Genomic DNA, 22,946 nt, shown 5'->3' on the forward strand with positions numbered 1-22,946 from the left:
TCTGAACTCGAGCTTACGATACGTTTCTGTGATTATTGGCTCACTTGTTGAATTGTGCAAGTGATGCTCGATCTTTCTGCTTCAGGCTTCAATAACTCTTTGGCAGAAAACCAGTAATGCTGCTATTGTACGTCTTGTAGCTCATAGCTGGCTGGCTTAGAGGTATCCGAATAATGGGGTGATGAGAGTCATTATGGAGGTCTGCTGTGTGAATGGGTGGAAATACTGTTGATTCAAACAGTTGTGCAGTGATGGGTGTCAGAAGGCTGAGGGGCACCTGTGGGTGTGTGTAAGACTTCATATTTAAGAGGTTATGTCTAATATCAAGGGCTTCCATTACTTCTTTTGGGAGGTTTAATGTGTTTTAGGGTTAGAAAACTCTGTGACATTATTCTTAAACTGGAGCAGGTAGCCAAAACAGTGCAGAAGTTGTCAGTTAAACTGATCAAGTATTATGATACTCTTCCCACCTTTTCCAATGAAGTAGATATCCTCAGCTACAGTATTGTTTCATAGTAAGTGAAAAACTTGGCTTATCAGTTAGGATTTAAGTTAGACAAAAAAAAAAGTTTGCTCTCTTTTTAAAAGAAAGAGCTACTTTAAAAGGGGAAGTCCAGTATATTATATTCAATGGAAACTGTTTAAGAAGTCACCTCTGAGAGGCAGTTCCTTTGTGCTAAGGGTCTAATTGCTCAAAAAAACCTGTTGCACTGCCTCTTATTAAATAGCTATATTTAGAAACTCCTTTTCTTGTTGTTCTAAGTCATGTTTCATTTTACAGCTACACCTTGTACTGTAAAAGGCAGAGCAGATGTATATTTTGTTATAGTCTCCTGAAAAACTATACTCATTTAACAGCTGAGGTTTTTATTACTGCAGTGAAGTGTTACTAAAATGGTTAGACCTTGTTTAAAATCACAGCATATTCGTTTCTTTACAATTCTTAATTAGAAGAGCAAGATGAGAAGACAGGGTTTCCTTTTTTGTCAGAAAACCAGACACTGTACAAAGATTTTAATTTAATTTTTTGTTTCCCTCCTTTCATTTCTGTTATTACAAGTCATTGTAGCAAGACAAGATGATGATGGCTGTCTTGTTAGATACAAACCCCTGATAATTGAAGTGGTTATCTGATTAGTTCCAGGGAGTCAGAAAGGATCAGTTATATTCTGGCTAAAATCTGTGGTTGCTTACTACCCTTAAAAGTTGTCCGCTTCCTCTCAGTTTTAGGATTGGGGTATATATGTTCTTTTCAGTATTATAAGGAAGGAATATTCCATTTTCGTATCACAATCACAAGTTTATAGATGCTAAACAGCAAATAACCTTTATAATGTTTTACAAAACGGAGTGAGGCATGGTTCCTGCTGTAGAGCACTTGGGTTCACTGTGGGCAATGCAGAAGAGGCTGCCCTGCAGGTAAGAAGGGACTGTTGTTTGCTTCTCTGTTAGTTTACAAAGAAAGAAGTGTTCATTGAAGTGATAGAAGTTAAAAAGGCATTGGAAAGATTGCACCGGACAGCTTCTATGTCGGACAGATTGCACCGAAAGCAGCAAGTGACATCATGTTGAAAGGCAGTTTTGTGGTATTGATGAGAAAGAGCGCTCTTAAGTGAAGAGCAGGTCAGGAGATAGTGACACGGGGTGAGGGGGAGGAGGGTTGGAAGAAGTTACGAAGGGGAAGCGAGTAGTGGCATGGTTGAATTAGCTATCAACAGGGAAACTGAAACTGCTTGTGATGGAGAGCAGTGGACTGAGGGCAGAGGAAGGGAACTAGAGGAGATGCTGTGGCTGGTGGCTTCATGTGCGCAGATTGTTTAAACCTGTCCTGCTCCGGGATGTGGTTAAGGGGGATGGTAGGCAACTTTGTGGCAGCAGCTCCTGCTACATGTGTGCAAATGATACACTTCCCTCCTTCTTTGCACATGGATGGAAGAGCAGGGTCCTGGGCATCCTGTTTTGGTAAAAGTGCATTTGGACAGAATATGTGGTGTTATGCTCTTCATTTTACATTTGATATACATGTGTAATTTGTGAGTGATATACCCATTACAGAAAACCTTCTAGATATTACAGAAGAGGATTCTCTTAATAATTGGACTGGGTACTGTTTTTGGCTCTCTGATCAACAGTTCCTTGTGTAACCTTCTCAGGAAGTAATTCTTCCTTGGCTGCCTCTTACACTGACAAAAAGTTGGAGGTTTGGTAATTGAAATAAACTGCCATGATCAAAGCAATGGATGCAGCATAATTGCGTTTACACTATTTTTTTGGTTAGGAGAAGGTGTAGAAAATGTGACAGAAAAAGCTACCAACATACCAAATATTGCTCCTTTAGAAGATGTTTTGAACATAGTTCTGCTTTAGTTTGAACATCTTTTTTTCCATGTTTCCAGTGTGGTTTTTAGTTTTATTTAGGCTTAAATGCGTTCTTTGTTATGACCTAGGTATTGTGTTCTCTGGCGTTTCAATGGTTTGCATTCTTTGTTTTGCTCTTTTGTCCTTATTACTCTGGTATACTTACATTTGGTATTTCTTCCAAGTCCTTCTTAATTTTTTCTGCTTTTTTTTTGGTCATAGTGCTAAGACGTTAGTGATGTAAATCTGTATTTCCAGTGATGGGGGTGTGCATGCAGTTGAAGATGTGCATGCATAAAAGCATATGGGGAGTTAAGCCCCTTAATGTGTGTGGTGTTTTTTTTTTTTGTATTTGGGCTAAACAGACCTTGGCTTACTTTATTTTGGTCTTGAACACTGCCTACCTCTGTGTTAGAAGGATGAGGAAGCAGTTAGTAGTATGGTGCAGCTAGAAGAGAGGCATTGCTCTTGCATTTTGTTACACAAATGTGATTTTTAAAGAAATAAAAATGCTGGCTTAAATGTTGAATTTTCTCTTTTTTTTTTTTTCTTTTCAGGACACTGAAAACCATAAAATTTTGATTTAAAAAAAAAAAAAAAAAAGAAAATGCCAAGGAAGAGTATGGACTATGGAGTGCTGCCGGAGTATGAGAAGAGCCAGATCAAAAGGACCTTGGAGTTGGGAACTGTTATGACAGTATTCAGTCTTAAGAAGAGTAGTCCGGAAAGGAGGACTATTCAGGTCATAATGGAAACCAGGCAGGTAGCATGGAGCAAGACAGCTGACAAGATTGAAGGTTTCTGTGAGTATTTGCAACGTGTGCCTGGAGTTACTAATAAATTTGTGTGATTGTCAGATATTGATTTAATGAGCCCTTGTTAATATAATGAAGTTTTTAGCTGAAAAGAGTTTGGTAATTTGCTGAGAATTTTGGGGTAAATACACAGTAAGTTAAAAACACATCGATCTGTAAGGGTGCAAAGACAGGCACTGGGAAGTTGCATGGTTTTTGGATTGTCTGTGCAGCTTCTCTTCATGCTCCTTACTTACAAGAATTAAATCTCTGTTATTAGTTCCATTGGTTCCTGTCTCATTCCTTGCACAGACTGGACCTGCAACTGGAAATATAATGTAATGGAATGAAAGGCTGTTTGTCTGGAGGAGGTTTTCATCATTGGTGATGAAAATGTGGTCATACGCAGAGTTCTGGGAAAAAGCAAACAGGTCTAGGCACCCTAATTAACAGGTACTCTGGATCATAATCATGAGCCTAATTACCCTTTTCTATAATGATGCATGTGAATGGGAGTACGTTACCAGTTCTGATACGCTCAGATGCCAAGGTGAGGTGTGCCAATAAAAAAAAGTCCTGAGAGGAGATGAATAATTCAGTTATGAGAGCTCGGCTTGAATATGCTTAGCAAATAAGGCCTGGGGTTACGCACAGAGCAATAGGATTAAAACAAAATAGAAAATGACCATTCAGTGGGTGAAAGAGGCATTAGAGTCCTCTGGCAAAACCAGTCTGTGATTACGTAGTTGAAGAAGTCTCATAGCCATGTGCTCAGAGGGGCTGAGTTTTAAAGCTGTGTAGGCTCTGCATTCCAGATTTCAGGATCAGCTTTTTCAGTGCTTGACTTGTAATCTACTTTTATCAAAGCTTTGGGGGGGTAATGTGTGTTTGTGGTAATACATCCTGATAATTAAATAATTTGCTTCTTTTAAAAAATGTGAATATTGTAATTTGACTCATACCCGGAAAATCCATGAGGGTAATGGCCTGCTTCTAGTTACACAGGCAGTCATTACTAGACCAGGGAATATAGCTATAGACCTGTGATTTACACTAAGGCCATCTGCCTCTCTTCCTGCAAGTTGTGGCACTGTGGCAGGTTTTTCTTAATTGAGCAACATTTAAGTGACCTTTGTAATGACAGAAACTTCAGGTCATAGAATCACAGACTGGTTTGGGTTGGAAGGGACCTTAAAGATCGTCTAGTTCCAACCCCCCTGCCATGGGCAGGGCCACCTTCCACTAGACCAGGTTGCTCCCAGCCTCATCCAGCCTGGCCTTGGACACTCCCAGGGATGGGGCATCCACAGCTTCTCTGGGCAACCCATTCCAATGCTTCACCACCCTCTCTGTGAAGAACTTCTTCCTGATATCTAATCTAAACCTCCCCGCTTTCAATTTAAACCCGTTGCCTCTTGTCCTGTCACTACAGGCCCTTGCAAAAAGTTCCCCCCCAGCTTCCCTGTAGGCCCCCTTCAGGTACTGGAAGGCTGCAATAAGGTCTCCAATAAGGTCTGAGAATATGCCATACTCTAAGGCAAGAGTATGCAAAATACTGTTTTGTTGTCTTAAAGCAAAGAATCTGCCCCAAACCAAGACTTATTTTGCAGGCATAGTTTCAGAATAGAGGTGAACAGTTGTTACAATTTACCATAACCGGTGTCTGATCTACTTGAAATGGAAGTCACGGCAGTTTTAACTTGCTGACAGGGTTTTTGCTGAAGAGGAAGGAAACTATTTATTTATTTATTTATTTGAATGTTGCTATTGCTTCTTTAGATTGAGGCTCAGGCTTCCTTTTTGCTTGAGAATTGAATAAATTATGGATTTGAGGCTTTCATATTTGATAATTAAATGGATGGACTTCTTGAATACCAATGACAGGGGAATTAAAATCTTTTCTCTGGAGTTATGCTGAGGAGGTGGTACCAGCTTTGTGATAGGAAGAAAGTTGTTTTGGCCTGTATGTGTAAATATATATATGAATGACCCCAAGTATTCACTGGTGGATGGTGGTGACTTTGTGAAAAATAAACCCCACATTTTATTTTCCTTTTTTTGGGTTTTTAGTGGCCAAGAGCACAGAATTATCATCTTGAGTGTTATTTCTTGTACAGCACAAGCATACTAAACAATATATTATTTGTGATGTGATCAGAAAACTAAACGTTTTCATCTGCTATTGTGTTTGTGTTTCTGAGTCAGGTAGTAGGCTGCTAACAGGTAGAGAGGGTGGAGACCAAGTTTTGTACTTTATTTTAATAGTTTTCCTTGGGAAATTTAAGAAAAGGGTTGTTTTCTTTCTAACTACCCTGTGTAGTGTTGGGAATTTTGGATGTCATAGTGCTGATTTTTCTTGCTGGTGAACTGTAAATGTGTGGAGGATGCTCAATTTCCTCTAAAATGAAGTTGCTCATAATTATGACAAGAGTCTCTTTCAAGTTTGGTTCTTACTATTTTGGAAGTGATTTAGGTTAAGCCTCACAATAACAAAATAGCTACTCTTCTTCTGGAATAAATTGACCTGTGCAAGGGAGGTGTAGGGTTATCTATACTGATAGAAACATTTAGGCAATCCTGTGGCCCTGGAAGTGGCAGCACTGTGTGTTTTAAATTGCATTAGTCTTGAAAGGGTCCCTTTCGTTAAAAAGCTCTCAGTATTTCTGGTCAGAGTGAAAGAGCTGCTAAGATTATGGCTGTTTCCTGCTCAGTGCAGATGTGTTCCTCTGGATGAATAAGTAAAATGGAGACATCTTTCTTCAAAAAACTCTTTCTAGACCAGGCCTTTGGTGTGGTAACAGGTGAGGATGTACAAAGGCTAGGACATTTGGTTTAAATGGTTGCTGTCTTCATTGTGCAGCTCAGATCACACAATATCTGAGTACTGGAGATACTACGTTGGCCTTCTGAAAGATTTGAGTCGCCATATACAAAAGGCATTTTCTAACAAAAATGAACTAGGGAAGTCTGTATTTTCCTCTAAATGAAAGAATACAGATTGTTTATGTCCTTTAGGGAAGGTTATGTTATTTCAACAGTAGATCAAAAGGCCAAATTTTAAGTACAAGGTATGTATCAAGTAAGTCCCCTCACTTTAATAGAGCAGCTGAGGTTTTTGGTCACCTTTTTTTAGCTTGGGAGTTAATGCACTGCTGAGAATGGTGCTACACAGTTTCTTAATTCTTCAAATATAGGGTTTTATTTTAGCTTCTGGTAAGTTCTGAAAGTTCTCTGTAAGCTTTTACAAATCTGAGAGGGAGCATTACTTACCAGCTCTTCTACTAGTGCTAGTCCTCCCTGCCCACCTGCAAGAAGGGAAGGAGCAACCCATCACTGCCTGCTCACACCTCCTCAGTTGTCCTAACGGTGTTGGTAACCTGCGCATGAACAGTCCTTCACTTCTGTAGAGCTGTGCAGGCAAGAGTTGTTCAAGTCAAGTGAGTTCTGGGATGGTATTTCAATTTTTATGAGCTGAACCTAGCTGTTGAGCTTGTCCCAGCTCATCACTCTTGCTGAAGGCAGTAGATTTTGCTGTTTGTAAGGAAACTCTGATTCTCTTGTACAATTTGTGTGTCTTCGGTTTACTGTGATTCTGCTGTTGTAAAATGTAATTCTTCATAGGCCCACACAAAGATGAAGTGACTGTGAGGTGTCTTTCCTTTCTTTTTAGCCTGTAAAGTTAGGAGAGACTGGTCAATGAACACCTTTCTAGAAAAGTTTAATAAAGTTTGTCCATGTTTTTCATTTTGTGTGAGCTCCAAGTTTCCTTCTAAATGAAAGGGGAAAGATTAGCAGGGGAAAGAGAGGGGCCGCCCACCCTGGAGTTTCAGGTTTAGTGGAAGCCAGGAAGGTTTTCAGTGGAGCTGCTCTTCTAGCCACCCCCCAAGACTGCAGTGTACCATAGGTATGCCTTTCCTACATCAGCTGGGTCCAACACAACCCATTGTCAAAACTCAAATGGCTAGATAAAAACATTTCCCAAAGGTTTTTATCACGGCTGTTTGGCATGCAGGGTCTCACTAGTCTGTTAAATGAATGCCAGCAACACGTGCTTCCTTATGTGGGCCTGCAGAAAGCTATGCAAATAGCTGAAGGAAGCAGGTCTGAGCTAGATGTGACTGTGTTCACCCAGGCTTGGGCTTCTTTTAGTCATCTTGCTATCATTCTATACATAGAGACATTTTAGATGCCCTAATAGCTCTGAGGTCATCTGAAGGAAATACTTGTAGGCACTAGCTACAAAATGTCGGAGTTTTTTCTTCTGCCTCTCACTTATTAATGGCATTTCTTTGTATTCTGCATCGTCCTAATTTTAAACTGTTAACCTGAAGTTTGCTAGGTGGGCTAGGGGACTGCCTGTGGGGCTCAGAACATCAGCGCTGTGCATCCTAAGTTACCTAGGGCACCAATGCCAAAAAATTGCTTTAATTTCCTTTGAGGAGTTGTGTGTGGAAGCCCTGTCATTGATTTCAGTAGGAGAAATTTTCTGTTTCTCGGATGAGAAGTAAGTTTTGGTGAGCGTTGCGTAAGTGCTGCCCCATGGATAGACTGAGCCGGCGGAAGGGTAGTGACTGGTGCAGAATGCGTGGGGTACTGGGGACTGAGGGTTATAAATAGGAATGGTATTTCTGGCTGTGTGAAATAACTTTGAGGTGGTATTTTCACAGCCTAATATTAAACAGATAACTTATAAGGCTTGTCTCACCTGTCTGCCCAGATAGTCAGTTGAGAGTGTGAAAAGCTCCTCCAGAGCAAAGTTAAGTTCCTGCTCTGAATTACTGTCTGCTGGAGTCTCTTCCTCTGGCCACTGAATATATAAAAAGCATAATAACATCAGCTTCCTAACTCTGAGGCAGCGTGGTTTTATTGTGCTGTTTCTTTCATCCTGTACAGTTGCTTTAAGTATGGGAGTTCTGTTGCAAAGCATTGTAAATATAAAAATGTAAATTGAACTTCGAGGGGAATTTTGAGTGTAAAAGCACAGAAATGAAGGAGCATTTTTTGCAGGGTCATGGGTCTAAAACCCATGGCACTAGATCTGCAGCTGGTATTGGATACCATGCCCAGGAAAAATAGGCAAATCTCTGAGAAGTCCAGGGTGGACCGCAGTCTTCCCCCGCACTTCTCCTTGCTGGAGCACAGCCTGGAGCTTCCTGGTGCTAGGGAAGGTACTTTGGTTATGTAGCAGGGGGAGTGTGTTTTCATGGGGAGACACCCTGGGTCAAGTGGGACCAGTATGACTTGGCTGTGGATCCTTTACCCAAAGGTTTTATTGACCACTGTACGTTCACGGGTTTGCAGTTTAAGAATGACAGATCCTGGCAACCACAGCAGAGCTAAACTAACTTTTGCTTTACCGACAGGAGAGATGGAGGCTTCAGTTTCGTGTACAGAGGGAATTGATTTGCTTGTTTAGTTTCTGCAAGAAAAGGGCCCATTACAAATTATTTATGCATCCTAGATACATGACTGAAGTTATGACTTAGCAGTATGGTTTATTGCAGTGGGTTGCTCAGTGGGTCAGTTCCTTACGATTTTTATGGTATGTTTACCCTTTATGACTGTGCGTGACTCTGCGTGGTGGCCCTTGGGTCACACCCCCCCACTTCAGGCCATCACAGGCTGGCCACACAATTGACGTGTGCCCCCTGGTATCTGGGGGTCACTTCTGCCTCCATGTCAGCTACTCTGCTGCTGTTTCTTTGCTAGGATACCAAAGGGCCCACAAACAAGTGTGCTCTCATAGCTGAGATAGCGGTGGAGGGAACTGCCGGACAGCAGTGAAAGGCAGAGGGGAAGGAAGGGGTGGCTGGGAGGGAGAAGTGCTTTTCCGTGCTCTGCTAAGAGACACGTCTGTGCAACCGGCACCTGGGGTTTGCTGACCGAGGGTACAGTTCACCGTGCTCTCCCAAATTTCCTCATATTGTGGTATACACATTTATATGTGTGGGAATAAATTAGGGCCCAAAGAGGTTATGATATTTAAGCTTGTAGAGCAAGCTTAAAATCTCTCAAGGTGTAAATCTCCAGGAACCTGATCCATAATGGATATTTCATTCTTTATCCGATGCAAAGGACAATTATTAAGGGAAAGTTTGTGGCGACTAGAGTTTGTTTAGTCACTGGAAAACGTGAGTTTCTGCATACTCTTCCATGAAGCCGTGTGTTAAGTGGTGATTCACAGCCAGGAGAATTTACGCACTGAGAAATTTGTGGTGCCTTCCCTGAATGTGCCAGTGTGTGTTTCTCTGTAATACAAACCCGCACATTTTGAGGAATGTTCTGTTGAGGACATAAGATGATTTCTCTTTTTTTCATTGCTTACCTTTTTTTTTTTTTAATGTAAAGATATGCCCTGCTTTTGTAAAATTATTTAAATCATATTTTAATCCCATAATCTTTCAAAAAGGAAGGCCCACCTATCTTTTTTTGTTCTTGATTTATTGCAAAATACTAAAAAGAAATAAAAAATGTAGTGACCATTTAGTTGTGCAGGCACACAGCAAGAAGTAAGTTTAAAGCATTGGAAGGCCATGTTGAGAAAAAGGTCATACAATATATCAGCTGTTAAAATACTCTTTCTGTATGTAGACCAAGAGATTAGGGTATAGGTAAGGCTGAAAGAAAAAAGGGAACAGATGTGTTGGCATTAATTTAATCTGAAAATTTTCTGTTTCTCAGAGGATGAAATGCCTGTGTTTGGGAGTGGCAGAGATGCAGACCTCTTGTCAACATAATTGCAGAATTATGAAGCAGAGGAATAAAGGCTGCTTACATTGCGGCTTTTGATGCTACTGATACGCCCCAGTACAACACATAATAACCATTTCTTTTTTTCTGCGGTCCAGACCTTTATTAGTGCAGTAAGAACTATCTTACACCCTTTTTTATTTATAGTAGAAAGGAATGGCTCACAATGCATAACATTTTTATTTTAGGATTAACGTGGACTGATAATTTCATATTGTATTTCTTCTCCTGTTTTTTCTGTAATATTTTTACAGAGTTTGTAGAACAGAATGGCTGTGGAACACTTCTTGAATAGATTTGCCATTTCAAACTCATTTAGTGTTACTGATCTTTTGTTTTAACCAATGAAAAAAGACTTATCAAAGATTAAATTCACTTGAGATTTTCTTCCTACTGTTAAAAGGAGATTTTACAGAATTTGCCCTCTAGAATATGATTAAACACCCCCCTCCCCCCTGATAAAACCCGATTTGAATTTTCATCTTTTCCAGCTATATTAAGAAATGGAGTAAATGGAAACAAAGAACTAACAGAAAATTCATGTTATATGCAGAATTAGAATCTGCAGGAGCTGCTCTGTTTTTTTTTCTCGATCTGCAAGATTGCACTGCATTTGTGTTTTCAGATTGTGTTACGTTGCAGAAACTAGTGATTTCTGCTTGAAGAAGTGTTGCACCTGGATATTTAACGATCAAAGCTCATTGAAGAATCAGTGCATCTGTAATATAGTCCTGTAGATAACAGGACCAGATCAGGCCACATACAGTTTGCAGGGTGAGGTGAAATGCAGGGATGTATAATTTAATGTAATAAAATCTTAACGTGCGTTACCACACGTAGTGCTGTTCTAGCTAACAAGGTGATTTTTAATCTTCATTGTTGTATTTTGTGAATTTTATCCTGCAGTATGTTTTCCTTGAAATTAAATTTTGCTTTTGGATTCTTTGCTAAAATGACCTGCCAAGGAGAGCAAACTTCAGTTCTGTGCATTCTTTTGGCTGTCAGATATGTTGGCAAACTTAAAAAATGAACAGCTAAGAGGCTATTTATGGCAGTGGCTTACATTCTTAAACATAGATAAGGGATCCACACCTCCCCCCCACCCCCAGCCCTGGGTTAAACAGTTAAGTAATTTAAATAGTAGGATTGTTAATGGCAATGTGAACTTCCTCTCTGGTTGAAAACTTAGCTTATCCCTTTGGAGAGGATGGTATAAACATTTACAGCATCTGTACCTTTCTGGGAGAAGTGATGAGTATCCACAGATTCTGCTGAGGAGTGTGAAATGAGTCCTTTTGGCTTCAGTGTTAGACTTGACCTTGCTAGTTTATAGTAGTGACCTTTTTTTTTTTTTTACTGCTATCAGAATGTCTTTCTGTCTGAAATTCCTTGCTGTTTCAGACATAAAGTTATAAATTAACTCACACTGAAAACCCCAGGCCCATAATCTGTAATTTTCTTTCTGTTTTGTATTCTGAACACGGTTCAAAACCAGTATATCATTGCAAAAGTGAATCCACTTCTTCTTTGTGGAGTATCTTTTCCAAGCAACAGTAAAATTCATCTTTTCTCAATTTTGTAATGGCTGAGTTTCAGTTGTTATCCAGGACATCTTTGTGTACGTCTTCAGCCTAGTATTTAGAGCTTGGTTTCTGTGGTCAAATGAAAAAAAGAACGTGTGTAGCCTTCAGCTGCTTCACATCAGCAGCTCGGTTCTGCAGTGTTTAATGCTAACTTATAACGACCAGACTTCCTGCCGTGTCCAGGCAGCGAAACATGGGGGGGGGATGAACTTCATAGACCCGAGCACCCCGATGTGATCGATCAAAGTGGGTGTGAGGTGTAGGTACCGCAGCATGCTCTCCCAAGAGTCAAAGTTTTATGTGGTAACATTTTTTGTTCTGTTGTGTTGCATGGAGTAGAATGTAAACTTTTATGGGCACATATGTAAATTTTACCCTTTTCTTATCTCATTTTGTGAAGGTGCCTTTTAATTTTTAACATGAAACCAATAGCCATTTGAGATGTATGGCCTCCTGCATTCAGAGCTCAAACTGGGAAGGGCTGTAATATGATATTGCTCTGCTGAGCTGTCCAGTGAGAAGTTTTTAATTTAATGGTAATTTGTTGTTCCTGTACATGGCAGCCCTGCATGATCTGGTTACTTAAAAAACTGTGGGTTTAAAAGATGCACTTCTCTAAAGCTTATGTCAGTCACACAGATAAATCCCCAGAGGACCCCTTGGAAAGGTAGTCGTGTATTTTCTCATGATGCACCTCAGCATTTCTCATGTTCCATCCTTGTAACTGTGTCTTCAGATCATTTTGTCGGTTACCTGTAACGACTTCTGTGGGCCGCTGAATGAAGTGGCACTGTTCGTATGAGCTGAATTACTTTCCATGCCACATCTCTGCTGTCATGCTGCAGGAAATTTCTGCTTTCATGTGACTTTGTCCTTCTCTTAGGGAAACCTCACCTTGGTCCCTTTAGAGTTGCACAAGATCCGTGTTTCACTGCTGCTCTGCTTTGCTCTGAAGACACACCTTGTGTAGTTAATCTTTAATTCTGCAGAAGTGAGATGAAAGCCATTGTCCTCACTAACCACCGTGAAGTACATTTGCAAGAGGGTATTAAGGCTTTCTTCATTCACTGGGCGCTCATTTACACATTTACACATACCCTGTGTTACAGGGGACAGTGTCTGCCTTTTGGAAATGAAAACTTCTTTGGAATATTTTGTTATGCAAATTGTTGGGGAAAAAAAAAGTGGATTATGCAAACTGGTTCTCAAGTGAAGAATGTTGCCTTGCTCTCTTGTCTCCCCTTCTCCACACATGAAAATGCAAATATGTCATACAGAGAATGCCCACCCTGTGTCTCAGTCCTCTGCACTTGGGTGATCAGAGTCCCTTTTTCTCCTCTCTGGAACATTGTCACTAGATGCCCTTTAGCCGTCTTGAGACTTACTGAAATAACTGCTGAACTAAATAATGCTCACGGCCTGATTTCCAACTCTCCAAGTCTCTTCTGGAATGAGGAGCACAGGGTTGTTTTGTACAATAGTGTAATGGTTTTTGCGTTTCTCCTGTTCACGTCGTCTCTACCTGTGCTTGCCCTACGTCTTGTTTTCTGCTCAGCACCTCCTGTAGTGGAATCCAAGCTCTGTTTTACCATCTGCCTCTAAGTGTAACTGAAGGAAAAGCAATGGCAATTCATACCTCTAAGTTGTGACTGAATATGATCACTACTGCCACGTCATTTGAACAGAGAGCAGTGGAGATGTCGAGAATCCAAAGTTTACTCTTAAATTGATGGCAGCAAAGAGCTCTAGCAGGCGCTCTGGAAGGCACTGAGCAATTAATCTGTGCAGTCTTTGGAAAGTAGCTATGTAGTAGTGTAATGATCCATTGAATTAACTGATTTGCTGAACAGCATGAAACAGCAGGAGCTGAAGTTCAGCAGCTTCAGGCTTTGAGCTGCCACAAGTACTGCACTTCCAGAGCAGAGCCTGAAACAGGATGGTAATTGAAGGTGCCTTGAGCCCGGTCTTGTTAAAGAGCCACTTGAGGGAGTTGTCAGAATCAGTAGGTGACCAATGAGGCTGCCAAGGAGATCCTTTTAACCCGTGGAAATAACCACACACAGGAATGGATGAAATGTAAACTAGAATCATGGTTTTTAGAGTGGCACTAGACTTCTGAACTGTTTGGCTGGGGACCCAATGCGTTGGGAGCGTCCTCCTTGTTTTGCTGGGTGTGAGGCAACTCCTTCACAGGGCATACTTTGATTTATGTTCCTGGGGAAATGCATGAATCTTCTTGCACTCTTTCATGGAAATCGCACCTGCAAGCGTATTGGATTTGATCTGATGCTGCCAGCTGCATGTGTCCAGGTCTGTGCTGTGTTCAGGTGTGTCAGGCCACAGGAATTTGTCTGTGAAGCCAGGTCAGGATACGGCTCTGCAATTTGCTCGTGGGATTGAGAAGGAGGAAGGCTCCAGGACTTCAAGGAGCAAGAAGATAGAGAGTCCGAAGTACTGTGCTTGTTCTGGTAGAGGCATGAAGTTACATTTTAATTGTTCAGTGACAGATTGTGCTATAAAAAGTTCACAGTAACTGCGTAACAGTGAAGTTGGTACAGTTGATTTACTAATCTGAGCCTGAAACATGTTGCAGCTTTTCCTGGCCTGTTCCTTCCCTGGTCCCATTGGGATCAGCCATTCTGGACTTACTGGGCATTGCGTGGAGGATGCTAGGTGACCCCAGACTACCTGGGGAGACAGCAGAGCTTAGCCTGAGACCAAAAATTACACTTGGCTATGCATGTCTCTCTTTTCCCCTGCTGATTTTCTGCCTTGGCTTTTCTGTGAATAATATAGAATAATACATCCTAAGTGAAACTAGCAAATGTCATTAAAATACATGTTGGTAGCTTCTATTCATTTTCTGAAACTGTAACATGCACTATATATTTCTTTCTGTAAAAATCCAAAAAATGTTGAATAAAACTTGTATTTTGTATATCTGTTTCATACATTATTTAAGTAAACGGAATGATACCTTGCCAGGATTGTGTAAGACATGCATAAAAACTCCCTCAAGGTCAGAATTTTTCATTCTTGTACTTTTCAGGCAACAGATTATATAAATATCCTCTCTCTCCCTCCGCCCTCTCCTTTTGTTCTCTTGCTGAACCATTCCTCTGTTTACTGAATGTTTAGCAATTAGGTAATAGTAATCTTTTTTTCAAAGACCAGTTGCAGAAACAATGAATATGGTTTTCATGGGAAACCTGTGCACACAAAGATTCTTGTGCCTCTATGTATACGTTCATGCAGGAGAGTGGGATGGTGGAGTTGAGGGGTTGTAATGCAAAAGGACTGCATGAGCGTATGTAACTGAGGGGAGGCATTGAGCAAGTTTGTGTGTTTGTTTCAGAGGTCAGTGTGAGGTAAGAGCCGCTTGAAGTGGCAACAGCAATGCAGGTTGTGAAATCGGTTTTATCGCTGCTTATAGTTTATACTTCGAAGGGGTCTTTCTGGTGTGGCGTTTGTATGTGAGGATTTATAGGAATCTGAAATGAAAGGTGTGCTTCACTTGGAAGTTACAACTGTTTCAGCAGGCCTTTACTGGGGGAAGGGAAAGCGGAAGAGGTGACTGGGATTGCTCTTGCCCATGATGCACAGTCCCATGCCATTTATTGCAGCCATGCAGCCTCCTTCCCTCCCCATTTGGGTACTTTCTATCTCTGCATCCTGATTCTTCTCTGCTGATGTTGACGTGAATTGATGGGCTTAGATGACCTTTTTCAGAAGATGCCATTTTGAGATGTGTATTTGGATACGCCACTAGGGATCTGAGTGAGATCCTGGATGGTAAGGGGATTCCAGTCATCAATAGGAGCTTTTGGTTGCTGGTCGTTTATGGTCACATCATCAATTTATTTTAGAAGTTTGCATCTAAACTTAGGGGTGTTGAGCAATCAGATATGCAGTTATTTGGAGACGTTTTCATGGTCTGAGAGGGTGGATGAGACACGGAGCTTGAGACATTAAAAGCTCTATCTTGAAGATAATTACACTTGGGAAGATTAGTTTAAGAGAGATGTTTGTGTCCTATGATAAGTTCAGGCTAACCTTTGAGGTCCCATTTGCCCAAGGTAACTGGAAGAAAGCAGCATCTGGTGAGAAGTTTGGGCTGGGATACTTTGCAGAGAATAAGAAATCCCAAGATTAATTAATGTTTCATTACCAGGATTTTACTGATGAACTTCTTGCTTGTGTCTCCCTCCTTTCCATGTTGGCATCATAGAAAGCCAGCGCTACACAGGCCAAAGCTTTAACCAGCATTCAGCTCCCCTCTGTTGGCAGCAGAGTAGCCGCTTCACTGTTATTAACTGCCTTCTGTTACTGATGAGGTGCTCATTTAAAACAGGGTTTTTATACTGTGGCATTCTTAAATGCATGGACAGAAACCCTCAGCTGTTTTCTTTGGATCTTGCTAGGTCTGATAAATGCATTTCAAGCGCAGCCATGAAATGTTTTTCTTCACTCTTCATCCTGTAGCTCATAAGTCAAGACTGTCCCAATGTGGGAAGAGCTGTTTATTTGTCTGGTCCACAGGCAGAACAAAACCACTTCCTCAGTTTTCTAATAAGTATCTTATCTTGAGAGTGCACATATTTCTATTTCAGTGCTGTCTCACTACTGTTATGCTGGCCATGTAGCAAGGGGTTGATAAAAAGTGAGCTGACTTGAGAAAATGTGTGCTTGTGCAGTGTTCCCGTTCTGCTGTGCTCTTATACAGACCTGTGTTCTGCTGAAAGCACCAAGTTGAAAGGGATAAAACAGTCATGTTAAATGGCAGAGATCTCTTTGGAGTTGACCAGGAGAAAAACTCACAAACATTTTAATTATTAGTCTGGATTTTCTCTTTATATTCCTACTTTAAATATGTCTTACAGTGCCAGTGACTAGACTGGCTGACTAAGACCTGATGCATCATTTTTTAGGTGAGTAAGTTAGGAGTTGTATCTTTTTTGTCTCTAAACAGTTGTCATGGCAATTGGAAATTTCTTGCTTATGCTAAATGCCATTTTGTGGAATTGTGCCTTCTGTAACCCAAAGGGGCTATGTGTATACACTTTGTCCATGGATAATCAGTGATAGTGAAGTGATATAAATAGGACGAGTTCCTATTCTTCTTCTTTTGGTCCTTCTCTACTGTTGTCTGTTAGTCAGTAACGTATTTAGTTGTGGATTGGTGGATTGCCAGCTGGTGCAATTTGCATTTCTTGCCCAATAAAGATCTGAAAGTTTACATATATGGATATTTTATGTCTGTGTGCATACTTTGAGTTGTTCATCTTATTGTTTCAGGCTCTTCTGGAATGTAAGTGCAGTTGTACTCACTGAATGTTGTTTCCTTTCAGTGGATCTGATGGAAATAAAAGAAATTCGACCAGGAAAGAATTCAAAGGACTTTGAACGTTGCAAAGCAAAGCAAAGAGAAGAACACTGCTTTACTATTTTTTATGGTACCCAGTTTGTTCTCAACACCTTAAGCTTAGCAGGTACTTTTTTTCTTCTTTGTTTCTTCTTTAAACCCTCCGATGGAACATATCAAATACATTGATGGAGCAGTAATGCGAAGAATACTGTGGTTTTGACTTCTGCCGTTCAGGAGTGCACCGGATGTTTAAAATCTGGAGACAGACCTTTCTCTTGTCCCTTCATGCCGGAGCTGCTGCATTTGTAACATTTTGCTTTCAAATAGTGCATCGTGTGAGTGTAGTTTCTGATCTGCTCAATCATTTCTAGCAAGGTAGACTTTTGCTGGTTAAATATCTCTAGTAAGGTTTTCAACACTGAGCAGCAGAGGTGACATTGTCCTCTTTGAAGTCAGCAAAATATTTGCTGTTGTCTTCATTGTGACCAGAGTATGGGCCTGGCATTTTTAGTCTGGCCCAAGTGATACTGGAAACAGTAGTCGTAAAGAGTTAGACTACAGCAGTATCACAGGAACTTTCCTATCACCTGTGAGCAATTGCAGACTAATTTGGAAAAATGAAGTTCTAGTTTGGGTTATCTGTGTGCATGTCACCTAAACCTCTTCTAAAGAAGAACTAGGAGACCATAAATACAACTGGAAGGTGATAAATTGTAAATGAAGAGATCCGTGTGAAACAGAAGGAAGTTGTATCCTGTATCTGTGGAAAGGGTTGGGGGTCTTCTTATTTCAGGTGAGGTTATCCAGTGTTGCAAAACTAAAGACTTTGAAATGAAAAAGAGTATAAATTCTTACAGGGCAGGCTGAATGCAGTTTCTGACTAGTGGAGTTTACAAAGATTTTTCTTCTAAAAAGTTTGTGATGGATCCTTGGCTTAGAATCATACGGACGGTTTATTTGGAGTGGTAGTTCTCTCTGTCCTGTGCAGGAACACACTTGTCCATTTAAATCATTACATTCATTGCAAAAGCTTAGTGGGAGAAAAAGGTGCTTTGTAAGAATCTTAATGCTAATTGTAGCTTTTTAAAAATCGAATTGATTGCTTATACATTGCAGTCCTAGAAGACAGGTTTTTTTGCAGTGTGATGCACTGGAAATTAAAGACTGCTGGTGACTAATCCATTGTTTTAAGCTTTTAACTTTAAATAAGTTTTACCATTGTTGGCTGAAGCCTGTGAGAATCTTGAGTGAGTGGCTGTGCTTAAGCACAGCTGTGCCAGGCACTTCAGAGTGGTTTCCTCTAACAACCCCCGTCTCTCCTCCATGGCAGGTCTCAAAGCCAGGCCTCTGCCAATACTTTGAAAACACTCGGCACCATGAGATGTGTTGCCATGATGCTGAACTGCAGAATAACATAATATAACTTTCAGTGAAGGGGGAAATCCTTTTCCTTGTTAAAGTGCTTTTGTCCTGGTTTCTCAAAACAATATAATTATATAATTGTTCCTTAAAGGGAATGGTAGCTGTCATAAAGGGCAGAATTGTCTTGGGAGAAGAATTGGTTTGGCAGTGGGTGTTCTTTCTGAAATTGGAACTAATTGAAAAACATTTCCATGGGGAGCTGAGGCTGGGCTCTAGCCTCATCCTTGGGGGATAAAACATTGTTTGAAAGCTTGTTTAAATAATAGGTAATCTTCATCTTTTGAGGAACCGTTTTGCTTTGAAGGTAGTTAAAAGAATTTGCACAGATTACAGCTCCTGTGTGAAAATAATTTTTCAGAACTGGTCTAATTGAAGGTTGCCTTCATGACTTCACCCAACTGAAGGCTCCAATGAGAGCGTCTCATTCAAGGCCCAAAAAACTGGTTTCAGCTTAACACGTATTCCCTAGGGAAGGCTATACCCGGGCCACAGTTCTTCATCTTGCTTCTCTTGGGTCGAAGCCTTACTAAATGTGATCACATTAAATGATGTGGAGAAGTCTTTTGGTTTGGGAAATGGAAAGACAAACTACCTTGAAAACAAAACAAGACAGCAATAAACCAGTTTGTAAAGTTGGGAGACAGGATGCACCTGGCTTCTAGCGTTAAGCCGCGCAAGGAATTTGAGACCTCTTTTTTAACTTAACTTGTAATAAGAAAGCAACACTAGTGTTGTATATTGCTGCCTTCCTGTTCCTCTGTCCTAAGTCTAGTCTAGAACAATCTGTGTTTAGAGGCATGGTTAGGACAGACAGGAGGTGGTTATGTCCATCAAAAGCCAGTACTTCACATTTTTCCTGTAGGTTGCTTGGCATATATTGAACTAGGTTTATGCTATAACAGAGTTCTTTTGTCTGTGAGCTTCAAGTTGCTCTAGGTCTAGGTCCTTGGGCTTTTGCCACTTTGGAGAAAGAGGAGAATAAAATGAATTTTGATTGTGTTACTAGAAAAGCTCAGCAGTAGCTGCTGAGATACTTAAACTTGCCTACCCTGATAAGCAGACTTCTAAAAGGAGGTATTTTTTGGACAGAACTTCCAGAATAAACCCTCCCACCCACAAATCTGTGCTGGTTTTTATTAGTTTTATTATTAGCAACATGAAACTATGCAGTGAGATGTATCAAAAAGCTAATCAACAGCTCTGTATACTAGGGTTTATCTAAACATCACAAATTAGGTCTTGATTCTGTTTTGATGTTTCTGATATGATAGCATATTATTTTTTTCAGCTGACTCTAAAGATGATGCTGATAAATGGTTGTGTGGTTTGAATATCTTGTATCAAGAGGTCATGAGTGCTCCCACACCTGCGATCACAGAGAGGTATGTGGACATATTTTCACTTGCTGAGATGTGACCTTTTTTTGTAATTGAAAGTGGAAAATTTGAAAGAAATTTTTAAGGTGCAACAAGTGGTGCCTGCCAGGTACCTTAAGAACAACTACTCTTCAGTTAGTGCATGATACAGAAAGCTCATATGGAAATTCTCCATGGCTGTTTTGCTCTATGCATGTTCTGGAATTGTACTCTGCTGCATCCACTGATGTGGACTTGCCATTTACCTTGTTGTGTATACCAAACCAAACCAAAAATCTCTTCATAACATCACAAGAACATCTGGTGTAACTGTGTGTTGACTTTGTGGAAAATTCAAATCTCTTATGCAATCACAGTTGGCTTGCTCTAGTAGATGTCTGTGTGTCCCATGTCCCAAATAATTCTGAGGTGCAATTTTGCAGTTTCTTCTTTTTATTGGACCTATTGTATTGTATGGATATGTGATCAGAGCACCTTGCTGAAGAGTAATGTTTTTAAGGATTACTTTTCAGCAGCCAGCCATATGATGGTGAAACTGTGCCTTTAGTGCTTCTGAGGATGTTGCATGCAAAACTACCCAGAATGTCAGTCTCCTCCCTCTCTCCCCCCCAGTTTTTACTTTTTATGCATCTAACAGATCTCTGAGCCAGCAGCCTCAGCTGGCATAAATCATTCACTTGATGGAGTTACTCTAGATTAGCTGAAATTTTGGCTCACTTTATCCAATAATATTTTTACAGCTTCTGGTTCCTGTAAAAAGTGTTTCTTTTCTGTCCTGCCCACCCTTCCCCTTCCTGTGTTGTTTATGTGGCTTTAAAATGCAGTATTAAGCAGCAGAAGAGTCTATCTTTACAAACAACTGTTATAAAACTGGCTGAATCTTTAGATGCTGCACTGGAAATGACTTTGATTTGATAGGAGAGATGTATCTTGTGACGTTTAACTCTTTCTGTTGAATTTCAGCTATGGATTTGATATTTACTTGGCTGTGTTTTCTTTATAATTCTTAAATTAAAGCTTGCTTTCTTTTTTTCCTCTCTTTTCCACAAGCTGGCTGAGAAAGCAGATCTATTCTGTTGATCAGACTAGAAGAAATAGGTAAGAAGCTCTCCTTTTTGTTTGTTTTTTAGAGAATTTTCAGTTGCAGATTCTAACATGGAATGAAAAGAAATAATTCTTTGTCCAAGATGTGAAATATGAGACCCCTGAAAATGCTCTTGCTCTAATACCTTGAGTTTTGCCTTGTGCTAAACATTGCGTGTTCGTGGCACTCACTCGTGTTCATGTATGTGCTATAATGAGGAAGCAAATGGTGAAAAAGAAAGAGGTTTGCATTTAGCCTAGAGTTACCCTGCCAGAATGAGGAAAGGGAGTTGTCCTGCTCCAGTCTTACTGTAGAGATTCAGCTCAGCTGTGCAGGTATGTTAGGTTACTTGCTTTATAGCGGTCTTCATCCTTTCATAGCCAAGTTGGGACCCAGCAGCTTGGGCTGTACAACCTGCTGTGCAGCTTTGCCACTGCTTCTTCCCTCATTGCTGAAGTGTTTTTGCACTGCAGTGACTACACTTTGATGTCGACAGGCCAGAACCAGCTTTTCAAAGCTTCTTTGGGCATTCGTAACGTGAAGCTGGATAAGCAGATTTCAGTGATGGCTGCTGAAGAAAGAGGTCTGGTGTTTAAGGGATTAGCCTTCCCTCGTTTCAGTCCTGATGGGGCTTGAACATGGCTAGTATGTGTCTAGTTTGAAACTAGTCCAGCGGCAGTGTCAGATAGATCCAGAGATAGGGTTGTCCCAGCAGTAACACAAATTCTTTCCTGCAGGAGTCAGAGCTATGAGCAGAACAGAATATTAAGAGGAAGAGGAGATAACAGAGATACCTGAGGATATTAGGGGAGAGGAGGAAGACTGGCTGGCTACATGAGTTTGTCTCTACCACATATTCGAATAGACCAAAGCCACAGAATCACCTCTGACCTGGTGCTTCTCATGTGAAAGAAGTCCCACAGGTTGTAGCTCCCAGTGTGCTGTGTAGCTTCGCATGTTTGAGTTTCAGCAGTTCATTTCAGGTCTATATGTGATGTGGGTTTGTAGCTTTTGCGCGACAAAATAGGCTTTTTTTTTGCTTTTTAAATGAATTCAGCTGCATACCTCTGCTTAGAGTTGCCAGAAATCATGAGACACTTATCAGAATGTTAACCCCTCCTCCCCCATGTCTATGACTTTACCTTGATTTTGCTCTTTGTCTAGAACATTCATTTTGTTCTAAGGTGTAATTCAGTGTAGAAAAGTACATGCGTTTCCTCTCATTTAGGCCTTTTCCTAAAAGCAAAATAAAGTGTGGTGTTTCATTGTGTGAATGAGACTGTTATTGCAGGAAATCACACCATTCTGCAGGCAGCCTGTGACATTGTGCAGCTGGCTTCAGTGTGAGCCAAGATGCCATTTCAAAAGGGTGTTTCCTAGGCTGGCCAGAGAGGTGAAGGGGAAAGCACCATCCTTTAGTGGATATTCGCTTATACCTCCTGATATGTTTTGAAAAACTCGCCCTGCAATGGGAATATGCTGTGGGGGATCATGAAGCAAAAGCAAATGTTAGGAGAGAGAAGCTGTGGCTGACAGATGCCTGCTGAAGAGGTTTCATTTGTTGCTTTAGGGTTCTTTCATTACTACGAGGCAGTCTGGTTAGAATCAAGGGGACTTGCACTGTGGAGAGAGCAGTTTTTCATTCTCTTCCTAGGTGATTCATGCTTTCAGAAAAATTCAGGAAAGGAGTTTGGACTGGGTTTCATTGTGTTCAGTGTTGCAGTTTCTAGGGAGGTTAATTGTAAAGGTTATGCTTCCAGGCAAGTCCTGTTTCACAGGTTGAGTTTTTTCCAGTGGTAATGAAGTTCCAGCTCTTTGTTTTGGCTTGTGCTTGTCTGGCCAGAGGAAATTGCTTGTGCTTGGTGTTTAGAGTACAAACCAAGGGCTAGTTCTTGCTTTTAAAAGGAGTGTGGTTTTTTCCAGAGGTCTGGCGACAAGGCGGAAAGCCAGGAATTTCCTGAGTTTGGCATGGACTTTGGCTAAGTTCCTTCTTGCTTTGCCTTTTTCCCTCTCTACTCAGTGGAGATGAGAATATATCCTCAAAGGATAGCTGCTTGTATGGACACTGCAGAATCAAGTGTTAATTTTCACTAGGTGCTAACTGGTTTTGTTGCTTTGAAGTGACTCTGTTCTGACCTTGTGTTTGCAGAGAGTTAATGGCTTATGAATTGCACTGTAAGTCAAGACAGTACCTTAGCCTTGTTCTCTCAAGTA

General features: G+C 40.7%; 1 protein-coding gene across 1 annotated transcript in view; it reads left to right on the top strand.

Moving 5' to 3' along the window:
• The first annotated feature begins 2,965 nt into the window (after positions 1-2,965).
• Positions 2,966-22,946, top strand: part of PLCG2 (phospholipase C, gamma 2 (phosphatidylinositol-specific)) — a 53,385-nt gene continuing 33,404 nt past the window's right edge. Inside the window, exons 1-4 of the mRNA XM_010146625.1 lie at positions 2,966-3,161; positions 16,834-16,974; positions 19,561-19,654; positions 20,699-20,746. Of these exons, the coding sequence (XP_010144927.1) occupies positions 2,966-3,161; positions 16,834-16,974; positions 19,561-19,654; positions 20,699-20,746 (479 nt within the window). The remainder of the gene's footprint in view (positions 3,162-16,833; positions 16,975-19,560; positions 19,655-20,698; positions 20,747-22,946) is intronic.

The sequence above is a fragment of the Eurypyga helias genome, unplaced genomic scaffold (assembly GCF_000690775.1).
Source record: "Eurypyga helias isolate BGI_N326 unplaced genomic scaffold, ASM69077v1 scaffold3152, whole genome shotgun sequence".
Lineage (NCBI taxonomy): Eukaryota > Metazoa > Chordata > Aves > Eurypygiformes > Eurypygidae > Eurypyga > Eurypyga helias.